The sequence below is a fragment of the Mixophyes fleayi genome, chromosome 4 (genome assembly GCF_038048845.1).
Source record: "Mixophyes fleayi isolate aMixFle1 chromosome 4, aMixFle1.hap1, whole genome shotgun sequence".
In the NCBI taxonomy this organism is placed as follows: Eukaryota; Metazoa; Chordata; class Amphibia; order Anura; family Limnodynastidae; genus Mixophyes; species Mixophyes fleayi.
In genome coordinates, this window is record NC_134405.1 from 331,276,166 (window position 1) to 331,296,788 (window position 20,623).

Below are 20,623 nucleotides of genomic sequence, written 5' to 3' on the forward strand. Positions count from 1 at the left end.
TAGAAATCCAGCCAAATAAATGCGATGACGACCTGCACACCTGGCTCGCCCCCTTAATAAAATTGAACTTTTCACAGTTTCTCCCAGTGCTCGTCTGAGCCTCACTAATGCATCGTAATATTTGCGCACTCGTCTAACGTCACAACAGGCCGTTTCATCTACCGTTATTTGTATAGCGCTACATATTACTCAGTGCTGTACAGAGAATATCTCATCATTCACATCAGTCTCCAGTGGAGCTTACAATTTATATTCCCTACCACACACACACACACACACACACACACACTAAGGCTAATATAGACAATTAACCTACCAGTCTGTCTTTGCCGCTTTATAGAATAATTGCTGTGTTTCTGTCCTGGCAGGAACATCTACATTTTGTCACAGAGATTTCCCAAGATGAGATCTTTATTTTGGACCCCGAAGCAGCGGGGACCCCGCAGGGTAACTCTGGAACGGGGATGCCGGATCTGGTGGTGGAGCAGCCCTCGGGGTGAGTATCGCTTACGTGATCATGAACTGCTTAGCGGATAAACTGTGCTACGTGGAGCGTGGGAGGATTAACGTGTTTAGCAGTATCGCTGGTGTTATGTAACACGGTAATTAGAAAACAGGCCCCCAATGACCAATAATCCTCCTAACCTGAGAAGCATTATCTCGCAGTTAGTATATGTTAGCAGTAATGATATTGGATTAAAGGGCATTAAGACTGTGAACCAGTGGATACATTCATGAATCTGTGTATCACTGAAACACCAGGTATCTGGATTACGTTGTAGATTGTAGTGTTCATCTCCTTCTCCTTATTGTTTCCTCGCCAAAAATAAGGTATCTCGCTAAGTGCAATCAAACACGATTTTTCTATAGGTTCAGCGTCCGATTAAATGGGGGAACTTTGCCGCGCTGTTGCAAGCTCACGAGCACGATTGTTGCATTCATTCTAGTGTTGTAAATTAAGACAATTGGTTTAAAAATGACAATAAAAGATTTAATAAACTTAGCACCGCTGAATAAACTTTCTTTGAAACGAAAGACTCCCCTGCGTGCAAATTGAAATTGAAATTGAAATGATGACCGCTGACAAGGTCCGTTGCAGTCATTGTCCAACTCATTACAAGTCGGGATCAGTGGTCTGTTCAGGCCCATACACGCTGTGATTTGCAGTCACTTAAGAACACGAATGTGTCAAGAAATGATTTTATGCTTCTATACAGAGGGCAAGTCATCAGTAACATTAGTGTTATATTAGCAGCTAGTTTCCATGTATACTGCTCTCAGAATTGTATAAGACTCTTTCCGACAGGGCCCCCAGAATAGTCTTGTCCTATACTGTATAGATCTGTCAGTGACAGCTGTTATTCAGTGTGACTTCAGCTGAGATTAAAGCGTTGTCTACCCAAGAGCCATTGGAGATTTCCATATGAGAACATAGCCAGTCATGTCATGTCTGCAGGAAACCCTGTTTGATTCCTGTCCTTCTCTTACATCTCCTGTCTGATCTCATCCCTTCCCAGGCTGTCGGAATGGTGGACCCCAGCGTGTCGGAAACGTATAGTGAGTGACAGCTGCGTGCCAGGAAAGATGTTTCTGCAGAACGAGCTCTCGGATAGGGCACACGACTCCTGTCCCTCCAGCGCCTTGCCGTAAGTCACCTCTCTGTACTCAACGCTGTCCCAGAGCTGCCGCAATAAGTGGAATTTAAAAATCAATTGTATTTAATATCATCACTTCCTTATAATATAACTCTATCAGCTCTTGCATATAACTGGGCCTCTGGTGGCCCCCGTCTCCTCTGCTCGGCTCTCGGTAACAGCGTAGGTCTGACTATGCGTCTGTAACAGAAAGCCCTACAACCGCAGTGTCGCGGACAGGAGCGAGCGGCGCTCAAGGTGGTCCCAGCCATGTGTGCGAGCCGGGTCCCTACTAGATATGGCCGAGATCCCAGGACAGGGTCCCCCAACAAGATGCTGCTATAAAGAAGGGAAGTTGTTTAGTAACATAAATCAAACCGATTTTCATTTTTTTTAAACCAATTTAAAAGCTAATTCCTCCTTCGGATTGCAGATTTTGAAATTGAATTGTGAGGGTGTCGTCCCTTCTCCAAGCGCGAGAGTTCCGTTCCGTCGTTTATTTCCTCTAAACAGCGATGCCGATCTTAGGGGCGAATTCCCGTTTCTGATAGAAAATGTTGTAAATAGATTACCCAGTTATATGGATTGTTGGGTAATCTAACTGAATTGTTCTTTGCCAAGCATCCCATCCTCTGTGCTGTTGGGGTCCATGGTGTATTCAGGCCCCCACAATGCCAGGCCTGGTCTGCAAGCAGAGGTCTGCACTATCTCCTACTCCCATCATCCCACTGCTTCAGGTCACCACCTCCACACTCCCAGTGTGGTAATAAATGGACTTTAAATGTCCGGTGTCCTATAGCAACGTGATGATGTGAGCAGGAGCTGGGACTGTTGAGCTTTGGTCTACCTACAAATCTGGCCCTGCCGGGTGCAGGAGCCCAGTCTGGGTGATGTGTACTTAGTCTGCAGGGCCCCAATGTGGCAACTTCTTGGGGGCCCATGCCACAGTCCTACCAAGCAGAGTAAGTTTAATTAAAGTTTCACTTAGCCTAATGTTTTGAAGATTAATGTTCCACCAGCTTCTGTGGGTCCTGTATCTGTGCGAGCCGGGTCTGCTCCTCACCCGTGATGTCATCATGTGTCCTCACTGCTTCTCTATCTCATTATTGCATGAGGTCGTGACCTGTGTCTGAGTATCACGTGACTCGCGTGGACCATATTAACCCTACTGTGTCTGCACATATTTTGATACCTTTAATGTTGTTACAACATTTGACTTTCTGGGAAGCTTGGGGGTAATATGGACAGTGACTTTTTTGGCTGATTCCTAGAGCTTTACATATGTTGCATATTATTTGATTTGTGAAATGGGTACCTCTATCGGAAGTGATCCCTATCAGTATCCCATACCTAGGTATAAATTCTATGAGCTATTTATTTGATGGCTGTTATAAAATCTGCTTTGGCGAACGGCTTCAACCCTTCCTGAGTACATAGGAACAAATACTAACACATATGCAACGTTACAACAATGTCTCACCTGGATGAAATACATTTCCAGATTCACCAATGGTCCCAGGGCAGGGTCTGTGTAGCTTACTGTATATTTTATCCTTACCAAAATTGTAGCTCGGACGAAAATACAAGTCTGACAATATTGTGGTTCAATGAATGAGAATCCTGATGCAAACCAATCCTGGTTTACAGCACAACCCATCCAAGTGCTAACCTATTGCAGGGCAAACGCAGGATTTCTAAAAATAAAATTAAAAAAAAAGTAAAAAAAAAAGAATATATATATATATATAGGCCGCATGCGCAGCAGCTCCATTTCGGCGATGCTGAATTGTACAGTAGCCACGGTGCTGTCAAAGAAGCGTCCGCAGCAGTGCTGTATTGTAGTACAAGGAAAAGTGGAGGTGTTGCCCATAGCAACCAAACAGATTCTAACTTTCAATTTTCTACTATATTCTGGAAAATGACAGTTAGAATCTGGTTGCTAGGGGCAACACCTCCACTTTTCCCTTTCAGACGGTTTGATAAATCTACGAGTTGATTAGAAACACCCACCACCATAATGGTTTGATCTGTCAGCTGTAGAGTGAAAGCAAAATTAGAAGCTTTCAGGATATATTTACAATTTCATTAACAGGCGTCCCCTGCCAGACCACGCCAGTAGTTTTAAATTGGGTTTGGACAGCTGTCAGAAGAGCATTTTCTAAAGCTGCAGATATAGCCGGAGAAGACTGAGTCATCTGGTGTTTAATTCCCAAGTGTCTCACAAAGATTTTTCTCAATCTCTCAAAATAATCTGCTACTGTCTCCCCTTTGTCTTGTTTACAAGCATTTATCTTGGACCAATTTGTGCTTAGTGCTTGATGATAAGCCCGGCCTCCGCTCCAACCTCTGCATTACAGACCAGACAGGTTATGGAAGTAAGTTAAGAGATTCACAGTAGGTGGATCGTGTGTTACATTATCTTGAGGAACTAAACACATAATCACTAGATATGTTCATTGACCCCCGTGTTCTGGTTTTGGTTTTGGATCTGGATTAATTTCGTGTTTTGGTTTTGGCAAAACCGCCCTCGTGTGTTTTGGTTTTGATTTTGAATCTGTATTTTTTAGAAAAATTGCAAAAATATGCTAAAATCACATAATTCTGCTCTTTGTTTGTTCTTACATTATTATTAACCTCAATAACACTAATTTCAAGTCATTTGCAGTCAGTTTTGACCACCTCACAGATCAGAATATTATTTTCATACACTTTCAAACAAAGACTTCAGATTTAGAAGATCAAGCCTGCCAGCCCTAGTATTTGTATTTCAGCAATGACAATTAGCAATGGAGCAATGTAGCTCTCCTCTTTGTGTGTTACCTATATAACACTGTACAATGTGACTGCAGATTTACACCAAGCCTGCCAGACCAAGTAATTCTATTTCAGCAATGACAATTAGCAATGGAGCGCTCCTGAATTTCACTGTAGACTATGAAGAACACTGCTACCCCCTCCTCTTTCTATTCTACCTATGACACTGCCCCATTGCTCTACAGACTGTGCTACCCCTTCTGTGTCCCTCTGTGAAATGCTGCTGAATCGCTGTGGAGGGCAGTACTTATAGAATCCAAAACTGGTGAGATCCGAGTTTCAACGACGTAATGATGACGTTTTGCTTCGTTTTGAATTCGAAAAAGCACAAAAAGTACAGAGTCGGCACGGCTAGGTACTCTGATCTGCTAAGTTTGGGTGTGTTCGGTTCTCGGGGGAACCGAGCCTGAGCCAAAAATGGAACTATTGGCATGATCATCGAGCCTTTCAGTCGTTGGTGAAATCGTTACAGAAATCACATTTGAAGTAAGATTAGGGGTATATTTACTAAACTGCAGGTTTGAAAAAGTGGAGATGTTGCCTATAGCAACCAATCAGAATTTAGCTGTTGTTTTGTAGAATGTACTAAATAATTGATAACTAGAATCTGATTGGTTGCTATAGGCAACATCTCCACTTTTTCAAACCTGCAGTTTAGTAAATATACCCCATTATGTACTATGATGAATGGATAAGCTGCATTCACATATATATTGCTCCTGCCTGCAAACCGGTTCCTTCCACTGTAAGAAGGCCGCAGGCAGAAATGTAATTATTTGCCATATACTGCACATGATTTGTTCAGTGTTTGTTGCATAGTTTTTCTTCCATAAGCCGTTGTGCTCTTGGAGAAGACTAATTGGTTTGCAGTTGTTGATAATTCATTTTTATTTCCAATTTATTTTTGTAAACGTTTTAAATGTGCCAAGTTTCTCAGACCAGCCTGTAGAGAACAGACCGGCAAACTCTCCTTTAGTCTCTTTAGCGCTGATAAAGCTCATTATATTCCAACTTTTAGCGAAGCGAAGGGCTCTTTTTGGCAATTGGACACTTTAATGTTAAAGCTTAACCTGGCCACAGGTTGTGATATCAGCAGCTGGTCCTATATTGTAAGGAGCTGCGTTCAACCTAGTACTGAAAGGGTTCATGAGAAATGTTGTCAGTGATTCGCTATCACACACGTCCTCGGGGCAAATGAGATTGTAATTGCCGGCTTGCCGGAGAAAATTAATTATACGTTCTGCCTTTTTAATCAAGCAAGAACTGCGTTAATTCTGTTTTATTTCAGGTGGGATCTGATTAGTCATGTCGGTGATGTAGATGGGAAGGAGGGGAAGTCCTCTTATATTCTCACACCTGGAGGTGCTGAGCTGCTATCTAAACGGAAAGATTTGGGCAATTTTTCAGAAGTTTCCTTTCTAGGCGTGTTTTGGTGAAGGCGCCAACCACCTATTTCACCACCAACCACCTATCTCAGTCGTCAGATCTGCCAGTGTGAAAGAATAGTGAAGACTAGACTGAAATGGGTTTTAGGAAAGGACCTGTAATTTCTCTCTTAGGGGGAGATTCTATTCAGTGCGGTGTCTCCGGAATGTCCGCGGAGAAACATTGTGCTGATGTTCTACTGAGCAGAGATTCCCTACCATTATGGCCGGCAATGTGCGCAGCCAGACATCGCGGTGATGTCCGACAATTAATAGTATGATTTATGTACCCTATAAGTGTTGTACAGCTTGCCTGTACCCCTAGGCTCAGCCGGTAATAGCAGCGACTTTCCTTGTTGAAATGATGGACAGGTGCTAAGTATTGCTCACATGCTCTCAATACCTTTTGGTATCGGTGAACCAGACTTGTGATCATACTTACTGTACTCATGTAAGTCTTTTCTGTATAGTGATGGAATCTCTGGTGACCTATACATGATGATGATGACCAGGGCCGGACTGGGACTAAAAATCAGCCCTGGCATTTAAAGTACACTGGCCCGCCTCAGTCCCAGAATGAAAGAAACTGTGTGCCGCCCTGCGCGGCGGTGTCGAAAAGGGTGTTACCACATTGTGTTGTGGGTGTGGCCAACATGGGGCATCAATACATATATTATAATAAAACATTACATTTATCACGCCCTCCGAGCCACATCACGCCATCCCCAGCCCACTGTACTTATCTAGGCTTCTGGTGCTGCTGACATCCATCAGGGTGGGAACTTCCTTTAGAGTGAGCAGGGAAGCTCTTTGTCTCACGAGATTACCAAATCTTGTGATACTTAGAGCTCCTCAGCTTGCTCTGCAGGGTGTGTCCTGTCCAGGGACTGAGAGCAGCTATCAGTTCCCTTCCCCTAACCAGAGCTGGATTAAGGCTCAGGGGGCCCGGGGTATTTAAGGCAGCAGGGCCTCTATTATGTAACATGGTTATCATTTTAGACAAATACACAAGCAATACTGTGTGCACTACTGTTAGAAGCACACAGCTCTGCCTTCACAAGCAGTACGCTGTGAAGCGGGACATACCTCCCAACTGTCCTTGTCGTCAAACCAAATCCTGACTAAGTGAGACAGTCACCCAAATTCAGGACTGCCCCACCAGATTCAGGACAGTTGGCAGACTGTCCTACTCTCTCCTACCTGTCTTGGTCACTTTCAACACTTGTAGTAGCTGGTTTCTTTAGCTCAGTTCTTTCTTATCTTGATCCTGGAAAACTGGATGCCCCATTCTGAAAAAAAATGGGATACATGAAAGTTAGAAAACTCCAATCAGCCCCTGTGTTAAAACAATAGCACTCACATTTTATAGTTAGGCTTCCCTCCAGTCCCCACAATAATAATATTCACATTTAATAAGTAGACCTATTTCCCTCCAACCAACATATTTCCCTCCCTGTAAACAGTCCCAGCAATAAATTAAATAGCATTAAAGCTTAATAAATATAGCCATTTTCCACAACCATCCCCAGCAAAAAATAATTCATATTTACATTTAATAAATAGACCTCCTCCCCAAAATCAGCACAATATTCAATTGATGGCCCTAAACCACCCCAGCATGAAATTAAAGGTTCCTTAACCTCACCTTAAATAATTAGCCCCCACCTACACTCCACCATTAAATAGCATACCTCCCACACTATATTAAGATCCTCCCTTCCCTCACATATTATATTAAAATACTGCGCACATACACACACACACACACACACACACACACACACACAATATATACATGGCCCCACACACACACACACTAATATAAATATGGCCCTACACACACACTAATATATATATATATATATATATATACACAAGTTAACCCGTGCATGATGCTCATGCATTCTAGTCAAATCAAGCTACTTAAGGTGTTAAAAAGTCATGCATTTGGGCCTAGCCCAGGCCTCCACAGGGGAAGAGCGTTACTTCTTGACGCAAGCGCCCTTTTTTAACGTGGTTTTGTCCACATGTCACCACCTCATCATTTTTCTCCATCACCTCATCCTTCATCTTCATCACCACATCCTTCATCAAGCTACTTAAGGTGTTAAAAACTCCCCACTGTCACCCCCGGCAACCACCAACCACTCCCAACTGTCACTTCTCCTTCAAGAAACATATAGGTCAGTGTATAACTCTGCCCAGACTCCACACAATTGCCAGCCAGACACACAGCCCCCCCAGTGACACAAGCCAGCCCCCCCCAGTGACACACAGCCAGCACCCCCCCTCCCCAGTGACACACAGCCAGCACTCCCCCTCCCAAGTGACACACAGCCAGCACCCCCTCTCCCCAGTGACACACAGCCAGCACCCCCCCTCCCAAGTGACACACAGCCAGCACCCCCCCTCCCCAGTGGCACACAGCCAGCACCCCCCCTCCCCAGTGACACACATCCAGCACCCCCCCCTCCCCAGTGGCACACAGCCAGCACCCCCCTCCCCAGTGGCACACAGCCAGCACCCCCCCTCCCCAGTGGCACACAGCCAGCACTCCCCCCAGTGACACACAGCCAGCACACCCTCCCAGTGACAAACAGCCAGCCCCCCCTGTGATACACAGCCAGCCAGCCCCCAGTGACACACAGCCAGCACCCCTCAGTGACACACAGCCAGCACCTCCCCTCCCCAGTGGCACACAGCCAGCACCCCCCTCCCCAGTGGCACACAGCCAGCACCCCCCCTCCCCAGTGGCACACAGCCAGCACCCCCCTCCCCAGTGGCACACAGCCAGCACTCCCCCCAGTGACACACAGCCAGCACACCCTCCCAGTGACAAACAGCCAGCCCCCCCTGTGATACACAGCCAGCCAGCCCCCAGTGACACACAGCCAGCCCCCCTCAGTGACACACAGCCAGCCAGCCCCCCCAGTGACACACAGCCCCCATCCAGTGACACACAGCCCCCCCAGTAACACACAGCCAGCCCCCCCCCAGAGTCACACAGCCAGCCCCCCCCCGTGACACACAGCCAGCCAGCCCCCAGTGACACACAGCCAGCCCCCCCCAGTGACACACAGCCAGCCCCCCTCAGTGACACACAGCCAGCCAGCCCCCCCCAGTGACACACAGCCCCATCCAGTGACACACAGCCCCCCCCAGTGACACACAGCCAGCCCCCCCAGAGTCACACAGCCAGCCCCCCCCTGTGACACACAGCCAGCCAGCCCCCAGTGACACACAGCCAGCCCCACAGTGACACACAGCCAGCCCCCCCAGTGACACACAGCCAGCCAGCCCCCAGTGACACACAGCCCCCCCCAGTGACACACAGCCCCCTCAGTGACACATAACCAGCCAGCCCACCCCAGTCCCCCAGTGACACACAGCCCCCCCCCCCCCGTGAGAGATTATCAGGTTCTGTCCTCTCTCTCCCCCCGTGCAGACATTCTCTTCCCCCTACTTGCACCCATTTTCCCTGTGAAAAAAAAAAATACTCACCTCAGCAGCCTCTGCAGCCTCCGGGAATCTGTGCGCCCTCTGATCCAGTCCTACGCGGCCGCGCATAACGTTCTGATGTTACATCGCGCGGTCACAAACCTGAAGCGCGGCCCAGCCCACAGAGCCGTCATGACGTGTGACGTCATGGCGGCTCCGCCGCAAGTATAATTTTTTATTTATTTATTTTTTTAAATTATTTCGCTGGCGATCGCAGGTAGCCGGACCGGCCCACGGTGCCATCGGACCTTCTGGCATTTGCCAGAAGTGCCCGATGGCCAGTTCGGCCCTGATGATGACTTCATCCTTACCTGTGGATTCCTTGGTTAGCACTTCTGCCTCACAGCACTGGGGTCATGAGTTTGATCCCGACCATGGCCTTATCTGTGCGGAGTTTGTATGTTCTCCCCGTGTTTGCGTGGGTTTCCTCCTGGTGCTCTGGTTTCCTCTCACACTCCAAAAAGATACTGGTAAGTTAATCAAAATTGACCCTAGTCTCTCTGTGTATGTTAGGGAATTTAGACTGAAAGCTCCAATGGGGCAGGGACTGATGGCAATGAGTTCTCTGTACAGCGCTGCGTAATTAGTGGCGATATATAAGTAAATGATAATGATTATTATTCCTCTCTGCAATATACACTAGCTATATGTAGGTGTATGCTCTTCAGCTCAGAGACCACAAAAAAAATGAGGTTCTGCAGCTAATTTTCTATAAAATGTTTTCTAATATTGTATATTGCAATAAAGTTTGTTGCGTATATATGCATGTGTGTATGTGTATATATATATATATATATATATATATATACTGCTTTATGTTATCTGTGCACATCAGCTGTTGTAGCTGTCTTGGATCGGTTTATTGGCATTTTATATAGCATCTGGCTGTATTTTGGCCACTGGACGGGCTATCAGCCGAGCCCCACAAAAGGCAGTGTTTCCGATGTCAGAAGCAGATAGGGACAGCAAGTAATGAGGTTATTTTGGTGGCCTAAGAATTTTTGGCGCCCGTTCCGAGATGAGATCTTTGTTGACAGGGCTGAGATTACCAGTCGCACACAGCTGAACTGTAGAGATGTTCTTTATAGAACTTCTCTAATCTCATTCCCGGGTTGACCCATCTCCCTCCGTGTTTCTGGTCCTTGATACGTTCCTCACCTGCTGAGCCCGCGGACTGATGAGACCATTCTGCCTGTGGCGGGGACGCTGTGTCACCAGGTGGTAGAGGCTGATGGGGGGTTCTGGGTAATAAACCGGGTGTCACAAACTCTTACATTCCCAGCTGTTCATGTTAGAAAAACAGCTTCTGTTTTATCAAGTTTATCTTTTTGTATAGTGTTCTGTTTAAGTCAATTCTATGTATAAGAGTCGTTGGATATTTCTTTTATGGGTGTCATAGTCCTTTTCAAGCTGAACACTGCGGTATTTGGGAAAATTGCGCCACGTTGGCTGTAATAGTGCAGCGGTAGGTTAATTGAAATGTATTGTTTAAAAAATATGGTCTAATTGCTAAAGCATCATGATCATCATCATCATTTATTTATATAGCGCCACTGATTCCGCAGCGCTGTACAGAGAACTCATTCACATCACTCCCTGCCCCATTGGAGCTTACAGTTTAAATTCCCTAACATACACACATACACACACAGAGAGACTAGGGTCAATTTTGAAAGCAGCCAATTGACCCTAGTCAGAACACTGATGGACAACAGGCCAACCTAGAGCCACATGTGGCCCTCCAAACCTTCACCTTTGACCCCAAGGCCCTTCCTGCTTGATTATCAGGTTTGTTTGTTATACCTTGTAATGCTTGTTTAAAATGTTATTATAGGTGGGTTTAAATGTATTATTTTATCTTTTACTGAGATTAAGAGTAATTTGCGGCCCCTTTGAAGGTTAGAGGGCCAACAAAATTATGACGTTTCAGCCACATATATATATATTTTTATCTTATATTTACCACCCTGTCCTCTGTAGTCCCTGTAATCATTATGTATCGACAAATACTCTATAAATGTATGGCCACTAGATGGCACTGTGACTATATAGAAGATAACAATATATTTTTGATCATCAGACTATGAAAATAGCTGGGATTTGTGATCAGGGAAGACAAATAGCAAATAACAGTATTATCCATCATTCAGTTATAAGTTTGTGCACGCGTTTAGTGCAGAGCTGCAGCCGGTAGTTCCTGACTTCACTGCAAGAGCCCCTTAATATGTAATTAAAAAATTTAATTAAATTCCCAAAAGTCAGCCCACAAATTAACCAAACTAACGTGTCTGAAGTTCTGAAACTCCCTAAAAGGTGTAAAATTATGAAACAGTTTGTTCTTCTCCAGTGCAAAGAGCAACGATGTGCTGTAACCAATAGCAACTAAGTATTCAACTAGTCTGCTAAAATCTGTCCTGTAATTGGTTGCTATGGGTTACACTGTTGTGCGGCCCTTGGCTGTGACATCATAGCCACTTGCCACACTCAGACGTCTAATAAGCTTTATTGACACCCTGCAGTGAGCAGCGTATTGAATCAAAGTTCTCTTTGGGGTGAGGCCTGGTGATGTCACGTTTCTCCAGACCATCACAGGTCCTGGATATTGGATCACTGTCATTTTGCTGGTTTGAAGCAGATGGGTTCACCTGTAAAATTATTTTTCATTGGTTTGGACCTGACTGCACGATTATCACATAGTCATATGTCACCTGCACCCTTTAGACACCTGAAACGCGTGAGTCTCAGATCCTCACTGGTCAGGCCAATGAAACAGATGAGCTCAGTGCCTGGCAGTCACAATCAGGGGGTGAGATCTCTGCCAGAGGAACGGTTACTATAACTTCTGGTTTCCATCCGGGTTACATTATCGGCTCATTAAACCATTAACATCTCTCCGTCACAGTATGTCTGTCGCTCTCTGGAGTTTATGTACCGCGCAAAATGGGGGGGACGGGGGGAAATGAAAAAGTGTTTCTCAAGCTGCCAGGATGAAACTCAGGCTGCAATCCCAGGGTGCAATTATATAGATGTGTTTAGGGTTATAGTTTAACAGAATAATTATATGTCTTTGGTCCATGTTGATTTTGTTTCCCTTTCACCCGTTCCTTGTACCAGTTTTCTTAGCAGGTGACTCATAGATCTGCAGTTTAGGTTGTTTTAAGATTGTCAGTGCCCTAGGGCACATGTATCTGTCATGAGGCAGCCCACATGCCCGTAGCCCTCTGTCTCACCTCCTCCATTGTAATCTCATACCTGAAGTAAATTACAAAGACATTTCTGTGTTATATCCGCCCCTAACAGTGCTCTCTGTGATTGCTGATGCACCAGGACTTGTGTGATGTCTAATTCACATACTGACCCTTACTTTTATACTGCTGTCATCTATCAATGAATAATGTTATCATCATCATCACCATTTATTTATATAGCGCCACTGATTCCGCAGCGCTGTACAGAGAACTCATTCACATCAGTCCCTGCCCCATTGGGGCTTACAGTCTAATTTCCCTAACACACACACACAGACAGACAGAGACTAGGGTCAATTTGGATAGCAGCCAATTAACCTACCAGTATGTTTTTGGAGTGTGGGAGGAAACCGGAGCACCTGGAGAAAACCCACGCAAACACGGGGAGAACATACAAACTCCTCACAGATAAAGCCATGGTCAGGAATTGAACACATGATCCCAGTGCCGTAAGGCAGAAGTGCTAACCACTGAGCCACCGTGCTGTCCCATGTTATGCCACCAATATATTATTGTATCCAAGACCTTCAATCACACGATTTACTGACTTTCATTCAGTAAATCGTGTGATTTACTGAATCACACGAATCACAGCACAGTGGCCTAGTGGTTAGCACTTCTGTCTCACAGCACTGGGGTTATGAGTTTGTATGTTCTCCCTGTGTTTGCGTGGGTTTCCTCCGGGTGCTCCGGTTTCCTCCCACACTCCAAAAACATACTGGTAGGTTAATTGGTTGCTATCAAAAATTGATCCTAGTCTTTCTCTCTCTCCCTGTGTGTGTTAGGGAATTTAGACTGTAAGCTTCAATGAGGCAGGGACTGATGTGAGTGAGTTCTCTGTACAGCGCAGTGGAATTTGTGGCGCTATATAAATAACTGATGATGAAGATGATTCATTTTACCTAGTACAGTTTCTACCCAAAAATTTCCAAATGACTTTCTTAGGACATGGGAGCAGTCTTGGTGCGAATCGCTCACCATGGGCTCGTCCCCCACTGCGTGATGACATGTATCATGTTGTTGCGCAGCGCAGAGAGGGGCTGAGATGTGGAAAATTGCACTGACACCGCCAACCCCTCCCCTGCGCATTTGTCGGTCTAAGAACTAGGCACGTATTCTCCATTGATGTGTTTGCTGCGCCTATTCTTAGTCTGATGGGAGCAATTCAATAAGGCTCCCACAGCTTCTGAATTTAGAATCCTATTTTACCTGAATTGACGGAGCTTGGAATACTGCTCAGCAAATCATCTCATTGTGTAATACACACTCTTAGTTATACTTTTTTTGCTGTCAAATCTGTTCTGTTATTGGCTATTGATGACTCAAATTACCTCTTCACTCAGGATCCCAGCGCTATGAAGCTTAAGACCATATTTGAATGTGAATGATGTGTTGCGTTTTTATGGTAAATTCCCTTTAAATGTTAGTTCCCAGATAGCCAGCGCCAAACAAAAAGTTCTGCGGATCACAGCGCGTCAGTCCCTTGTTAACCCCTTACAATCGGCTCCTCTATCGTGTTTTTATATGGAACCCATTCAAATAGGAATTTTTCTTCACATTGAAATAAATAGTTCTTGTGCTCTCGGCTCATTGTCTCCACTCCTCCATTGTCTTCTCACCTCGTTCAGTGGCTCAAATCTGTTAGTTGCGCCCACACTAATGGGCACAGGCTTCAGCCTGCGCTAAATATAACATAACCCTTGTACCCCAGTAGCTGTGTTGAGAGTTGTAGGGCCTGAGTCATTAAGGAAAGTAAGAGAAAAAAAGGAGTAAATGTTCTCCAGGACAAACCATGTTACAATACAAGGGGTGAAAACTAGTTTATTATTTTGCAGACAGGATAAATACTGGCTGTTTTTTCATCTAGCACACAAACTAGATATCTTTATTGTTACACTGAAATTTAAAGTTGATCTAGGACATGCCCTACCCCAACTATAAATCTGTCCCCACATCTTAAATTTACCTCCCCCTCCAGTGTAACATGGTTTTGCCCAGGTGCAAGGTTACTTATTTTTTATGTTTTACTCTCCTTAATGACTCGCAGTGTTATTTGTTTACTGTATTGTACTGTTATACCCTGCACTGTCTTGTTGTTTTGCTCTCTGTACGGCGCTGCGGACCTCATGGGTCGCCCTGTAAATAAAGATTAATAATTATAATAATGAATAGTTAGTTATTTTCCATCCACTTTAGCTGAATGTGGGTCTTTCATGGAAACATGGCTGAATTGTCCCTTTCTTATTTCAGATCCCCCATCTCAGAGGAAGAACAAGGTGAGACGCTGTTTCTGTTTGTACAATCTGAGCAATAGCTTTGTGGCTGGAGACCGGTTTTCCAGAATAGCAAATGCGGCTACTTTGCCTCCCGGCTGATGTGACTCTTAACAGTCTGGGGCACCTGTCACAATGCAGAGTATCCAGAGGCAGCTGCAGAACTTCATGGAACTTCTCTGCAGATTGTGTTTCCACACAGTGCATGTGTCATCATCATCAGCAACATTTATTTATATAGCACCAGCAAATTCCGTAGCGCTTTACAATTGGGAACAAACAATAATAAAACAATACTGGGTAATACAGACAGACAGAGAGGTAAGATACAGATCTTGGTGGGTAGGTCCTCTTTGTCAATAGGTTCTGCCACAACAAATGTATTCCTGGTTCATAAGCTCTAGTACAATCTGTACATGAACTCTGAACAATAATGGGTGCATATTTAAAAGTCTAATGCCTTTAAACTATAACTTCTATAAATTATATACTATTATATATATTGTAGCTGCTAGATTAAATATATCTGAATGTTACATTTTATTGGGTTTTATGATTCTTCTCTTGATTAGTTGGTGCCTGCAGACACATTTTAGGGGCAGGGACTGATGTGAGTGAGTTCTCTGTACAGCGCTGCGGAATTAGTGGCGCTATATAAATAAATGATGATGATGATGATTCATTGTTGGAAACTAGCTGTAAAATGTCACGCTGCCATAGTCAAAAAAAATATTACTTATAATTTAACAAATGTGTTTTCCCCCCAAAGAAATACAGCGTTTTACTTGTGGCTTTAAATTTAGATAATCGAGTGAATGATTGTCAACTAGGCACTATTCGGGCCCTAGGACAACGGCTTCTTTGGCCCCACCCCTATAGCCCCCCTCCATGGCCTGTGACACATGTTGCCTCTACGTCACGATTACATGAAGCAGCAGCAGTGTGCGTGGCTTGATCCTGCTGGTGACTAAGTGTCACCTGTGCGTGGGCCCAGCTCTGCTACTCCCCCATGACGTTGTCATGTCACATCGCTGCCTTGTGATTCCAAGCGGTAGCGGTGTGTCTGATTCATGACTGAGTATTAGGTGAGTCACTTGTGGGCCACAGCATATGTTCAGCAGCAGCTTCACTGCTTACCAGGGGCCGGCTGGCAAATTTTAGCCCTGGGGGGGGGAGCGTAGCACAGCAGCCTATTGGGAACAAAGTGCAGGCAGCTCAGTGACCCAGCCCGGGGTAACCCACTATTGGACTGGCCTTGGGGCAGCACGGTGGCTCAGTGAGTTCAATTCCCGACCATGTCCTTATCTGTGTGGAGTTTGTATGTTCTTGCCAGTGTTTGCGTGGGTTTCCTCCGGGTGCTCCGGTTTCCTCCCACACTCCAAAAACATACCAGTAGGTTAATTGGCTGCTATCAAATTGACCCTAGTCTGTGTGTCTGTCTGTGTGTGTGTGTGTTAGGGAATTTAGACTGTAAGCTCCAATGGGACAGGGACTGATGTGAGTGAGTTCTCTGTACAGCGCTGTGGAATCAGTGGCGCTATATAAATAAATGGTGATGATGATATACCCACCTTGCCCCTCCAGCCCAGCCAACCCTTGCTGCTTCCTCTATCTACTCTCCGCTCCACCACCGAGTCGGCCCATCCTTCGGCTCCCCTTGGCTCCAGCACAAATACTGCATTTAAAAAAAGTTCCAATATATTGTAGACACAACACAGACTCAGCACCCTCCCGCCTCCCCTGCCTGCGGAATGGCAAATGCAGAAGCAGAAATCAAAGATTGCATTACTGGAACTTCGAACCCCTGAGAAACGACCTATTCTGCCGCAAAACTCAATTTGCGTTAACAGTTCCCCTTTGACAGACTGATAAGCTTGTAATGCTCTACAAATCCGATACAACAGGTTTTTCTGAAAGCTCTGTGGCAATGAAAGAGTAAATCCCTCACCGACCACAGGGGGCAGTAAAACACTACGCAATAAAATGTTTATCCCAGCATTGCAGAATGCATCGATATTCACAGGACATGTCATACATTATGCAGCTGAGCACAGCTCCTGAGAAACACACTCTTACACTCCCCGTGAAGCTTACAGCCTGTGATTTCGCAAGTCCGGACCTCCTGGGGCACAAAAGTAAATAAATTAAAGAAGGAGAAGTAAATAAATTCTGTTCTCATCGGCTGCTGAATTAGCAGAGTCCGCTCCTGGCGCAGTTAACTAAGCAACGCTAGGGAGTTTTAACGTTTGGTGTTTTTTCCCCCATCCCAGATGAATGACTTACCACTGCACAATCATTTATCCAATAACAGCAGCTCTCCTACGGCTCACAGCATTATGTTTGTTTTGGCGTAGTTGCATCTACCCATAAATACCTTTCAAGTAGGATCCATCAATATCGGAGACTGCAGCAAAAATCCTGGCATGAGGTTGTTTAGTGCTAGAGGCGATTGAGCGGCTGGTGCTCTGCAATGCAGCGGGGGTTATGCATATACAGCTGGCAAACACAGGGATATGGCCGGGTGCAGGATGGGCCTAGATCGCAAACAGCTGTATACACACAGGATTTTCACTGTTTAATGCATCATTTTCCCAGCATAGCTGAACTTAGAGCCAGCCATCAAATAAAGAAATGGGTTTATATGGCACCTGTCGCCTAAACAAGGCCTGACTAACCCGTAAAACTACAAGCCCCAGCATGCTTTACCAGTAGATAGCCAGCCATTAGCTGGCAGGGCATGCTGGGACTTGTAGTTTCACAACACCTGGACACATTGCAGGTAGCCATTTTGTTCTCTGAACCAATGTTCATGAGAACTCAGCTTATCAATTCCCTACCAGTGATGTCACTGATGAACTGATTGGATAGTGGTTCAGCCATTTTGTGCCTCACACACACCGACTAGTGAATGGGTAGGCTGCATTGTCATGGTTACTGTCATGAAAGGGAATACTTTCTTCCATAAAGATGTCCCAACACACGCACAAGCAGCAACTACCGTGCACACTGTTCTTTCCAACTGTACTCCGCTTCCCTCCAGAAGATCCCAGAGGGGGGGGCAAGTGAAGGAGGGAAGCGGCACAATGATGTAATCTCATACTTTTCAACTTTTCCTCGTTGGCTTCAGGGAGATCCCAGGGGAGGTGGGAGTGCGGGGCTTGACGAATTGCATCATTTTGTCACCGCCCCTAAACGATTTTGGCCAATTACAACAGGGGGCAGGGCTAATATGATGCAATATTTGCATAATTAAGCCCCACTCTCACCACTTATCTATTACTGGGGCGAGAACCAGGAGGTTGCCCTGCTCTCCCGGGAGGTCTCCCAAAAATGTGGGAGTCTCCTGGACATTCCAGGAGACTAGGCATCTATGCGTTAAAGAAAAGCAGCTAATGAATCTCTAGAGACTGAAGTGTCTTTTACATTTCTGTCTCCATTACTGAAGTCATGTTGTCTTACCTGTCAGTCTTTGATTACATCTTGGTCTCCATGAAAATGGCCACCTCTATAGGCATCAATACATGGACATAGGACACAATCTCTGAACTGTGTCATCATGCCACAGATGGCGAAGCCAACCACGTCTTGTACTGGCTCAGCATCAGGGAGAATGCCAGACTCTTCAGGGAGTGAGGGAGCTCACCCCTATTTCAGGGAGTCTCCCTGACATTCAGGGAGAGTTGGCAAGTATGGGTAATCTCTTCATTTTGCTGTGGAGGGCGTGGCCAAAATAACATTTTTGAGGGTCCCTGTCCCTTCACTAAGAAGTGGGCAGGATGCTGGAGGGCGGTCTCCCGGGAGACCTACCCGTCATTCAGGAGGCTGCAGGATATTGTGGGAGAATAGGAAGTCTGAAAGTCATGGATGGATGTAAAAATTTGGGCTGTGATATGCAAAAGTAAAAAGAACATTTATGCCACAGGAACAGGGCTAACAGCCTTGTACCCCCTTAGGATAATCCTAAAAAAAATCTATCCTGTTGGCAGCTGTTGCAGACAGGAGCCAGGGTGTGATAATGTTTCATATTATACTTGTGTGTAGAATTATACTGAAGCTGTGTGTTAATGGCTTAACTAATATCAATGTTCTTCATGTATTACAGTTCTTGTAGCTGCAGTGCTTGCTGGGGATCTCGACAAGGTAAGAAATGTGCCGGAAAAAATTATATTGTGTTGTATATGCTGTGTGTGTGTTGTACATGTGTGTGCTGTGTATGTATGTATGTATGTATGTATGTATGTATGTATGTATGTATGTATGTGTGTATGTGTATGTATTTGCTGTGCCATTGAGTCTCAGTGTCTGGAATTTTGCAGGAGGGTTGGGGCAGCATTTTTCCACAAGAAAGACTCACAGCTTATGCCTGGTTGACGGTGTTCCAGAATATCCCATAAATGTTCGATTAGGTGTAGATCTGGTGATTGAGAAGGCCATGACCTATGGATAACATCATTACCATGCTCATCAAACCATTGAGTGACTATACATTCTTTGTGGATGTGGGCATGTTCATCCTGGAAGATAAGAAATGCCTGAACATGAGGTGAAGATGGTCACTCAGTATCATGGAATAGTGATTAGCATTGATCTTCTCTTCTGAGGGAATGACTGCACCCAAACCATGTCAAGTAAACACGGCCAACAACTGTGTGGAACCACCAGAGACAAGAGCTCAGGGCTTTAGAGTTCTTTAGGTAGAAGCCTCAATGTCGAGAACATGGTGAAGGACCACACACTGCATGGTAGTCCATTGTCTGTGCTCTTTGCACCACTGAATCCGCAAACGTACATTGCCTAGTGTGATGAACGGTTTATGAACTTCAGCCCAACAATGATATCCTGCTCCGTGGAGTTCTCAATGTACCTATGTTGGTGAAACTGGCTGCTTGTGCCACAGGTTAAAATTTGCAGTCAATGATCGCCAGTTATTTGCCCATTTTGCGTTACGATCCTTGAATATGTGCATCCGCCCAGTGTTGCTCATTGCTGATGATGCTTTTCCCTTTTGCCATCACCTTTGACACCATTGCTTTTGAAACTGTAGGGAGTTGAGCTGTCTTGGTCCTGCCAAATACACCCCAAATATCACCGTCATCGAGGGCTCGTCTTCCATCCATGCTTACCATAATTATAGGCAACCAGGGCAGTCAAGCATTTACAGATATGTCGTTGATCATGCTAGGATGATAATTGATTAAGGAATGCATGAGTCCCACCTTGTTCCCAATTTATGGCCACTATCTGTATATCTTCTACCAAAACTCAATGAAAAATTACTTGAGCTGGCAAACATTTTGGGTTTATTTTCAACCAGGACACTTTCTGTGTGGAACTTGTATGTTCTCCGTGCATTCATGTGGGTTTCCTCCTGGTGATTATGTTACCGCTATTCAGTATCAGGCCAATTCGGTCTAAGGCATAGTTGCCAACTTTTCAGACCTCTCCTTCGGCAGATGCAGAGCATAGCTTCGTGAAGTCGGGACTGGGTGGGACTTAATGTCGTGGCTTGCTCATACAGCCCGCCCACAGCGGTGTGATTATGCAAATCGCTTCACCGCGCCACACATGTTTCTTTCAGGGAAATTGCCAGACTCTCTCAGGATGAACAGATATTTATAAAAATTAAGTTGAACTATTCGGGGGGGACCAGTACCACCACTGAAGCATGTGGTACAGGTTGGCGCATTCTGCCTCATCGTGGCCCCACTCCATGCTGCGCAATGCCAGGATTT

General features: G+C 45.3%; 1 protein-coding gene across 10 annotated transcripts in view; it reads left to right on the top strand.

Moving 5' to 3' along the window:
- The window catches only part of DGKI (diacylglycerol kinase iota), a 234,527-nt gene that overhangs the window by 179,451 nt on the left and 34,453 nt on the right, over window positions 1–20,623 (top strand). For all 10 annotated transcript variants that reach the window (XM_075210399.1, XM_075210400.1, XM_075210398.1 and 7 more), the window contains 4 exons: window positions 369–496; window positions 1,518–1,646; window positions 14,869–14,894; window positions 18,994–19,031. In XM_075210399.1, coding sequence (XP_075066500.1) covers window positions 369–496; window positions 1,518–1,646; window positions 14,869–14,894; window positions 18,994–19,031 — 321 coding nt within the window. The remainder of the gene's footprint in view (window positions 1–368; window positions 497–1,517; window positions 1,647–14,868; window positions 14,895–18,993; window positions 19,032–20,623) is intronic.